Source organism: Coturnix japonica, chromosome 21 (assembly GCF_001577835.2).
Source record: "Coturnix japonica isolate 7356 chromosome 21, Coturnix japonica 2.1, whole genome shotgun sequence".
Taxonomy (NCBI): domain Eukaryota; kingdom Metazoa; phylum Chordata; class Aves; order Galliformes; family Phasianidae; genus Coturnix; species Coturnix japonica.
Window position 1 is genome coordinate 3,538,146 of NC_029536.1, and position 9,168 is coordinate 3,547,313.

Below are 9,168 nucleotides of genomic sequence, written 5' to 3' on the forward strand. Positions count from 1 at the left end.
AGCTCCCACTCATCTCTGATAAGAGCTGCAGAGCAGGTGCAGAGGGAGGAGGGGAACGCCACAGGGATGCTGCTGTCAGAGCACACATGACTACAAGCCTGTTACAGCTCTCAGGGGAGGCAGAGTGTGAGGAGCTGTGCTGCCTTTGACCTCAACAGGACTGCAGGAGGGCAGGCATAGTGCTTCAGTGGTACGCTCAAAACCTTTTATTTCAGTGTGCAGTGTAAAGTTAAAACACTTCAGGTTTGCCACTCAAAAAACAACTACTTGCTCTGAGACACTTCAAAATACTGCAAGTTTTCCACTGAAAATGCTTTGCCCAGCTCCAAGCATGTCGGGCTGTGAAACAGACTAAGGATGCATGGGATAACTACTGCCTCATGACATATGGACTGACCTCTGTTACACCAGACTCATCCCATCGGTGGCAAGGGATTCCTGAGGGACTGCATATGCTCTGTGCCTCGTGGGAACTCAGGCAGAAACAGCTGGGCACTGACGTTAGCACACAGGGCTGAGCCTGCCAGGGATCGCTCGGCTGGGAGAGCCTCACACGGGGATTCACACACTTGAATTGAGGTTCTGGTTATTCCTCTCCTGCAGCTGAAGGGGGATGAAACACACACAAAGGTCATCACATACATCACCTCGCCCTTGTTGCTGGCAAGCAGGATCAGCTTGCTAAAGCAAATTCCCTCAGTGCTGTTCAGTACCAAGGAGAGGGCAGCCAGCTCCATGTTTCAATGTGGCTTTGCAGGCTGCAAACCACGGAGCTGCCGTTCCTGCCACTGACATCTTTCACATTCCTAATGATCCTCCTGCCTTCATCTGCTTCACATGTCGCTGTTCCGTAGTAATTGAGATCCCCTGGCTCTAATTCCCCACCTCCTGCATATTTAAAAGCATTTAACCCCATCCTATACACAATCTTCACCGAGACTTCTCAGTATTCATTAAATTCCTCATCTTACTTTTTAATGACGTTTTGTCTGACTTTGTCTAGACTGGAGCTGCTTTTTCATGCTTTTGTCCAAGCTTTCCCCTTTTTCTCCCCCCATTATTTTATCATAGAATCTGGCCTCTCCCTGATCTTGGTGGCATATATATGTTTTTTTTCTTTGACTGTTTGCTTATTGAGACTGTTGTTCTCTGATGCAAGATGAACTGTCATTCCTGCCTCAGCAATCCCTTGCTCCAGCCAAGCTCCATCAATAATTCAGCCAGGCCTTGATAACATTAGCTCTGGATGAATAAGACACTCATACCAATTAACTGGCTGAAAGGGCTCAAGAGATATGGGCAAGAGATTTCTCTTGGTTTTTTTTAAGCTCTTTTCTGAACTCTGAAAAATTGAGTTATTTTAATAAGTAAAGCACAGAGCAGAGAGTCTGATGGTTCAAAAGGCGCCAAGAGGCTGAAGGAATTGATGTGCTGAAGCCCATCAGGCTCTGTTACCTCATCTGACTCCACCTGCTCTCAGTGATACTGCAATGTGTGGTACATGGGACAAAGCCTGACCCTCTCCACGTAGCTCCCAGCTTAACAAGGTACAGAACATGACTGCAGCATGTCTAGACAAACAGCATCTTCGTGGATCTCTGCTTACGAGCAGCACTGCCTGACCAGCCTCAGGCAAAAGAAGCTAAGACTTCAGAGCAGTTACTCAAGCCTTTCAGTTGCCCCAACTGGAGACGCTGCAAAGACAGCTTTCAACATTCATGCTCAATTCAGCTGGAGAATTCATCATTCATCATCCCATCGTTTTTTCTCCTGTTAGGCATATCTCAAATTGTCAGTCTCCTTTTAATCCCTGGCATCCCAGTGTCACAGCATCCTGCAGCAGAACAGCTCACACCTCGTTATACCTACAGAAGGGATAATCACCTGCAGACACCCATTAGCTGACAGGTGACTGCCACAACAACTGCTGCTCTAGCAGTTATATGGCTTGCAGGCCTCACAGCAGTGCTTAACCAGTAAGTAAATGACTTTAAGAGTCCTAAATTGCTCAAAGCTGCTCCGACAGAAGCAGCTGTAGAAGCACAGATTCACATTCCCTCTTGCTGCATTGTTTGAATGCTTGATTCAAGCATGGATGTGTCTTCACCTATCGCAAGGCACTGCAGCACATAACTGCCTGTAAAGAACACTGATTGAAAACTACTCAAGTTGTTCACTGGACCTTATCTACGCACAGAACATGTGCATCTTAGATGGCAAACAGCCTCATCTCCCTGTTCTCACCACTGCTCACTCACTGAACTTTCTTGAGAGCTCAGAGAAACAGAAGGAAGAAGCTGTGTGGAAGCCAGGAACAGGTTGGAGGGAGCTCTTTTGCTCCTGGGCATTGTACTCACCGAGGGTGGGTGGGTGGAAGGCTTGAACTTGTTACCAGTTGGCAGCTGCTCTAAGGCCTTCCTGGATTGCAGTCTTAGTCTTGATCCAGCTCCAAGAGAGAGAAGGTGCTAGAGGTGGTTTCTGTCAAGGATGAAGGGCTGAATGGGACTCAGGTCCCACAGCAATTGAAAAAGGAGTAGCTAGAGCTAGCCTCTATTATACTGATCTCCTCTTAGTGATAAAAATACACGAGTAGAGCAATGCCAACGCCTCCATGGCCTTCTGTACAAGGACATATCTAACTAATCAGTAACTGCAGGAAAAAGAAGAGTTTCCCAGAAAATTAAATGACAAAACCAATGAAATTTTCTAGATACAACACAACTAAAACATTATCCACATTGCTTTGCAGCTCAGCAGTGCTTCTGCAAACACTTACAGCTACAGAGAAGCTGCACCAATACCTGCAGTGGAAGGGGCAAACCAGGAAAGAAAAGGGAAGTCTCATAAAGGAGAAAGCAGGAAGGTATTTGCTGACACCACTGAAACAGGCCTCTTGCTGTAGGCAGTCAGTGGCTGCACCATCTGTGCTGTTTGCAAGGTCACATTTATGGCAAAGCTCAATCCCAAACGTTGCAGAATGCTGCTCCTTCTGGTTTTCTCTCAACCAACCCAGATCTCCCTCAGGACTGGATGTTTTTTTCTTGATTCTCCTGATGCCACCTAGCGACTGTTCTCAGCCTGTTCAGCACCTGGGCTTCAGTGCATGGTTTCAGCCCTCAGAGCCACTCAGCTATTGCAAATTATGGACAGTGCAACCAAGTGGGGCCAGTGATTGACAGGAACTAAGCTGCGCTCACAGGGAGATGAGCAGATAGAAAACAGCTTAGAAATGTACAGCATAGGCAGCATTTGGACTAGGGAATAGCTGGAATGGAAGGTACAAGACTTGTGCAGCTCAGAGGATTAGAGAAGCTGGATCTACCACGCAGCCAGGTTACAGTACGAAGCAAGCAACAGGATCATTCTCCACAACTGACTTTTATGACATTAGTCAGCTCTAGAGACAAGGCAGACAGGAGGTCACACCAAGTAGCGAGTGCCCCCGGATGCTTCTGACAAGCACAGCAAACTTTCAGACGCCGTCACCACTCCCACACTCCCCCAAAGAAATACACCAACCCACACTGATGTCACCTTAACCAGAGCCGAGTGTTTAATTGATTGCAAGGGAGTGATAACTGCACAGCGGTTGTGCTGGGAAGATCCCCATTGCACAGTGGTGGCACGGAGACTTTAAACCAGAAGTAGACGTGGAGGAAGATCCATCTCACAACACAGTAAAACGAAAAACATCTTACACATCTGGGGATTCTGGGGGCTGCGTTAGAAGTAATGATGCCTCCTAACGACTAGCAAATACCCAGGCCTGAGGCACCTCAGAAAGACTGAGATGAGATTTGTCAGCACAACTGCCTCCCCAGCATCAGTACTTAACAGCAGGCAATGGATCTAAGGTTTGCTTTTTGTCTTTTTTTATATATATATATATATTTATACTTTTATATATAAAGCGCCTATCACCTGATTGATAAACATTCTTTGGAACCATTCTGATGGCAGGGGTAAGAACAGGAGTCAGCCTGTTAGTACCTCACCATTTCTGTTTCCAACCAATTGAAAAAAAAAAGCCACAAGACTTTGCTGCCAGCCTGGCACGCTGGCGTTTAATACTGCTACTCCATCAGGGTTGGAGGGAGACTTATTGTGAATGGCAACAGTTTGCACTGTGACTTCTCCAGCTGTGCTGCTGAACAGCGCGGGCATCACAGCAGGGCAGTGGGATGTGAAGGCTCAGACCCGTTACCAGTCAAAACGTCTCAGCAGCAGGGAGCTCCTATTAGGAGAGAGCAAGCTAACTTTGTGCACAAAGCTCTCGCTCTCTGTGCTTAAGGCCGAGTCAGTGAACCTCCTGGACTCTTCCCAAGTTTCAGAAGATCACCAGACAGAAATACATGTCAGTTATAAATATATCGTTGTCAGTTGGGTGGAGGCAAATTTAGAGTGGGTAAAAAGAGGAGAGGAAGGAAGAAGACATCTTACATTTCCAGTACTGCAAACAACGGTTTTGACCTCACGCAATAAGTCACTGGACCTTTCAATAGTCTTATCTGGGTTATGACACATCAAAGGGAATGTTGGCTGGCAAGGGGTTAAACAATCCCACACAGTGGAGAGCAAATCTGTAGTCTGCTAGGAAGGTCCCCACATCACTGATGATCTCAGGGTCCAACTTGAAGGGAAGAAGTAGCTTCTCAGTCTCACACATCACTCAGGGCCTGGCAACAGCCAAGAAAAAAAACAGACAAGTGTGAGGATGGACAAATCCAGCAGTCCTTAACAGACAGATGGCCCTGAAACACCCACAACACGTGCCATTGTCCCTACGATGCTCTGAGGATGCGCTCTGCTAGAACCTGCAGTTAGGAGATGAAGAACATCAAGAAGGCAGATTGGACTACACCATACCATCCTTTCCATATCCTCTGGTTTGCACCAGAAACCACAACCATAGTTTTTTTCTTAAATCTAAGACCTTTGAAGCTTTCCAATGAGAAACACCAGTTCTGCAGGCTCTCGGACTCATTTATGGTAGGATAAATAGGAGTGATCTGCCATCAAGACCTGGGACATCAACCCAAATAATAGCTCCAAACTAAACTCCCGTCTTACCGGACTGACTCATCCACTGCCATGTCATACAAAATGCCACCCTGCTCCAACTTGCCCAGAGAAGCCTCCAGGGCTGCAGGAAATCCTCAAGTTTGTATATTCCCAGCCCTGTCAAAGGAAAGTGATATCTCACCCTGCAGGAGGAGGAGCAGCACAGCCCGACTTACCTTCCGTGCAAACTCTGGCAGGATGAAAGCTGCCCGGTGAATGTCAGAGTTGTAGTATTTCAGACTCCTCTCCTCTACTTGTTGCTGTGAAAGTTGCTGCACAGGCTCTCGGAAATTTGTGTTCTGCAATAAAGAAACCAGGTAGTTCTGTAGCATTTGGGAAGCAAGCACAGTGCTGCACAATGGGCAGCCTGACACGTGGCAGAGAACCAAAAGGACTCACAGGAAAACAGATGATTTTCTGTTCTAGTATGATGTCAAAGGTTCTGTGCAGCTCCAGCCCCAAGGGCTGGAGTTAACACGCCGTACCTTGTGTGACTAGCCCTTATTCAGATGTCTGCCTATGAGGTCAGACTGCGTGTAAGCCATGTGCCAGACAAAGCTGTCAGACTGTGCCCAAACACCCCAGAATCAAGGCCTTTGCTTTTCAGAGCAGAATCAGCATCTGTGTTCGTTCAGCACAGTGCAAGCTGCCACTGCCCCAGATCAACTAAATACAGCAGCAGAAGCGCTGCCTGCTCCCCCCACAACAGAAGCCCAGAGGCCCCAAAGCTGAGGCAGGCTCTGCAGTATTCTCAGGGAGCAGAAAGGAGAACTTTAGGTGACTGAAACTCACTGGGTTCTTGCTGCAGAGCATGAAGCCAATCTGCCCGCTGGGATATGTAGGGATGGTGCAATAGGCGTATTCCACAACAGGGAACAGAGACTTGCAGAACTGACGCATCTCCTTAATGAGATCCAGGTGCAGCCACTGGCACTCACCTACAGGGAGAAAGCAAGACAGGATGCAAAGTGAGAGCTGCCCCTTTTCTCTGCACAGGCCTGTGCCAAGTTAACAGCAGCTCCAAGTCCAAACCTGCTCTATTCCAGATACCTCATGTAGTTTCAGAGGTGAGATAAGACCACTACGCCAGTTTTATACTATGTGCAGTCCAGCACTTAATGAGCTGACGTATATGGATCAAAACCACTGCCATACCTGGGAGCTAGAATAGATTTAATGCCCTATGTCACAGCTAAAAATCAATTTTTCCCCCTGCATCGTGTCTCCCCTTTGAGACTCATGCTCAGCAGGCACTGATTTGGCATCAGCTTCTACCTAGAGCTCATCCTCACCTTGGCAGCAGAGAATCCCATCTTCTCGCAGGGCTGTCTTCATCAGCTGGTAGTAGGATTCCTTGAATAAGCTTTCTGCAGGACCTGTAAGGAAAGTACAGAGGTATGTCCAGAGAGAGGCTCAGAAAGTAGACTTCTAGTTATTGGAATGCTCGGGCTGTACGAGGTCTGCACTGGCATCAGGCAGTTCAAGCAGCTTTTCAGTGCTGACAAAGCAGAGCTGTGAGCCTGGGGTTCAGCCTACACCTTGCATAACAAAACCACCAAGACTTCAGCTTCCCTCAATAGCAACCCCAGGATCTTTACCAGAGAGCCCTGGCAGCTGCTTCTTGCTCCAGTTTTGTTCAAATCAAACTTCTGCTCCAATCTGCCTTTTATAGGTGTTTCTGTGCTGACTCCAGCAAGATTAAGGGAAACTCAGGCACCATAAACACATTTTTCCTTCTGTGCTCCAGATCTCACCTTCAGAAATGCAGCTCTGTCTTTAGGCTGCAGATCCACCAACAGCACATGAGCCACTGGGTTCATATGCAAAGCTGTCTTTGCCAGCCTGATGCTGTATTTCCCATGGGATCACTGGACTCAAGGATCAACTCCCTGCCAGAAGCAATAGCAGCTGCAATTGAATTTCGAGGAGAGAAATGTGACAGCTGCCTTGAAGCCTCATTAATACAATTTTCTGGTCTTCATCCATCTCTACCAAAACAACCACGTCAATGACAGAGTTTCCCCTTGAAGAAGAATCTGGGCAGGCCAGCATTACTTCCAGAAGGCAGCCACAGAGAAAAGCAGAAGTGTGGAAAGCAGTGCCCTTTTATGGATGGGATTCTTACCCATGGGGTCAGATGAGTCCGTGATAATCACATCAAAGGCTTCCTGATTCTGTTTCATAAACTCAAAACCATCTCCGACGTGCAGGGTCAGTTTAGCACTGGAATATCCCACTGCCATCCCAGGGAGGTATTTCTTAGATACCTGGATCACATCCTGCAACACAGAGAGCACGAGTGGGTCAGAGGGGGCTGCGAGGAGCTGCTTTCCAGGCCACTGTGCAGCTGCAGTGCTATGACTCATTTCCTTCCATGCCTTCAGCACAAATCGCACTCTTAACTGGATCCTCAAGAGCTGTCAGCATCCTCAGCCAACACTCAGCCCTTTCCTATGGCCTCAGGGTTCATTGACACTGTGTGTCTGTGCCAAACTCAACAAGAGGAACTTGCAGCTTCAAAAGCTCCCTGAGGAGCAAAGAGAATCTGACTGCAGACTGACTGCGCTGTGCTCCTTCTTCCTGAGGACATCACTTGCAGAGGTGATCTCCGTTTATTTATTTTTTCCTTTTAAACAAGACCACAGCAGCAGGTTTATAGATGCAACGTGGGAAACATCCCCATCTCTGCTCTGGAGTCATTATATACAGCCTCAACAGGAAATATGCTTTATGTTTGAAACTGCTACAAACCACACACTACGTGAGACAGTCTGAGCCCAAGCAGCAGCACTGGGCACCTCCAGCTTCCTGTAAAGAATAGAGACAAGAACTGCTCTGCTGTCAGGACTAAGTACATGTGTTGGCAGACAGGTTTGGGGGCTCCCACAGCAGCATCTCCCATTTATAGCACAGCCTCACCTTCTAATAAAGTTATGTTACCTCCTCAAAGTAAAACATCAGAGCAAACTGACCGAGGAGAAAACTGACGGAAACAAATCCCCTTCCTTATTTCCTGCTTAACAAAGAGCCCATATTCCTCCGGCAAGAGGATGTGCTGCTACACATCAGGGGACGGGGAAAGCAGCTCCTCCAGGAACCAGGAGAGCCAGCGCCGGCCTGGAAGGGGCTCAGCCATTGGCGAGCAGGAGGCAGCGAGCAGCTGCCACGTCGCAAGGCGAGGAGCAGCGTCAGCGCTCGGGGCTGTCACGGGGCGGCAGGTGAAGCTCGGCCGGGGGATGCTGCGGGCAGCGCTGCCCTGAGCCCCACGCACCTCATCGATCTCGCACTGCACCACGGACTCCACGGTGGGGTGTTTCACCACCTCTCGCAACACTCCGCCGTCACCGCCGCCGATGATGAGAACCTGGGGCGGGAGAGGAGGGAAGGAGCCGGATGGGTACGAGGAGACACCAAGGAGAGGAACCGGGAGAGGTGCGGGAGTGAAGGAACCGACGGGAGCGGCCTCACCTTGCGAGGGTCCGGGTGGCTGCAGAGCGGCAGGTTGGCGATCATCTCCTGGTAGGAGAACTCGTCCCGCTCGGTGCATTGGATCACGCCGTCCAGGACCAGCACGTTGCCGTACGTGGTGCTGTGCAAAGCGAGCGGCACGTTCCAACCGGCCCCACGGCCGCGCTCCCCCCGCTCCCGGCCCCGCCCCGCGCCCACCTGCGGAACACGAGGATCTCCTGGTACCGGGACCGCTGGTGGTGCAGCAGCTCCTCCACCTGCAGCGACATGGCCTGGCCCGGCCACAGCCGGCACGTCTCGCGGAACCAGCCCTCGCGGATCAGCGCCGCCGCGCCGCGCTCCATCCCGGCCCCGCCACCCCACGCCGCCCCGCCGGGCCCGGCGCTGCCCGAACCCGAACCTATAACCGAACCTTGAACCGAACCCTCGTGACCCGTTACCGAGCCCTTTACCCGGCCCAGCCCCGCCGGCTCCGCACCGAGCACACGGAGCTCAGGGCCCCACACGCCGCCGCGCCCCGCCCCGCCCCCGCCGCGAGCGCGCGCGCCGCTGCGCTCCCATTGGCCGCCAGCCCAACGCAGCGCAACCATTGGATCGGAGACGCGTGACGTCAGCGCCAGCAGGGTAGTGCGGCCGGAG

At 50.3% G+C, this 9,168-nt stretch overlaps 1 protein-coding gene across 1 annotated transcript; it reads right to left on the reverse strand.

Moving 5' to 3' along the window:
* Nucleotides 1-3,530: 3,530 nt before the first annotated feature.
* Nucleotides 3,531-9,134, reverse strand: SRM (spermidine synthase). The gene is made up of 8 exons (XM_015882705.2): nt 8,728-9,134; nt 8,530-8,650; nt 8,333-8,425; nt 7,187-7,340; nt 6,354-6,437; nt 5,854-5,999; nt 5,238-5,360; nt 3,531-4,676 (listed from the first exon to the last, which is right to left on the reverse strand). The coding sequence occupies exons 1-8, from the start codon at nt 9,117-9,119 to the stop codon at nt 4,659-4,661; spliced, it is 1,131 nt and encodes a 376-aa protein (XP_015738191.2). The 5' UTR covers nt 9,120-9,134; the 3' UTR covers nt 3,531-4,658.
* Between the last annotated feature and the right edge of the window lie 34 nt (nt 9,135-9,168).

What these genes read in the sequence shown, in the direction of transcription:
- SRM (XM_015882705.2), bottom strand. Translation starts at nt 9,119, where the DNA reads ATGGTTGCGCTGCGTTGGGCTGGCGGCCAATGGGAGCGCAGCGGCGCG. An exon ending in GAGATCCTCGTGTTCCGCAG is followed by an intron (nt 8,651 to 8,727) that starts GTGGGCGCGGGG and finishes CGCTTTGCACAG; the next exon opens with CACCACGTACGGCAACGTGC. An exon ending in TGCTCTGCAGCAAGAACCCA is followed by an intron (nt 5,361 to 5,853) that starts GTGAGTTTCAGT and finishes TCTTTATTGCAG; the next exon opens with AACACAAATTTCCGAGAGCC.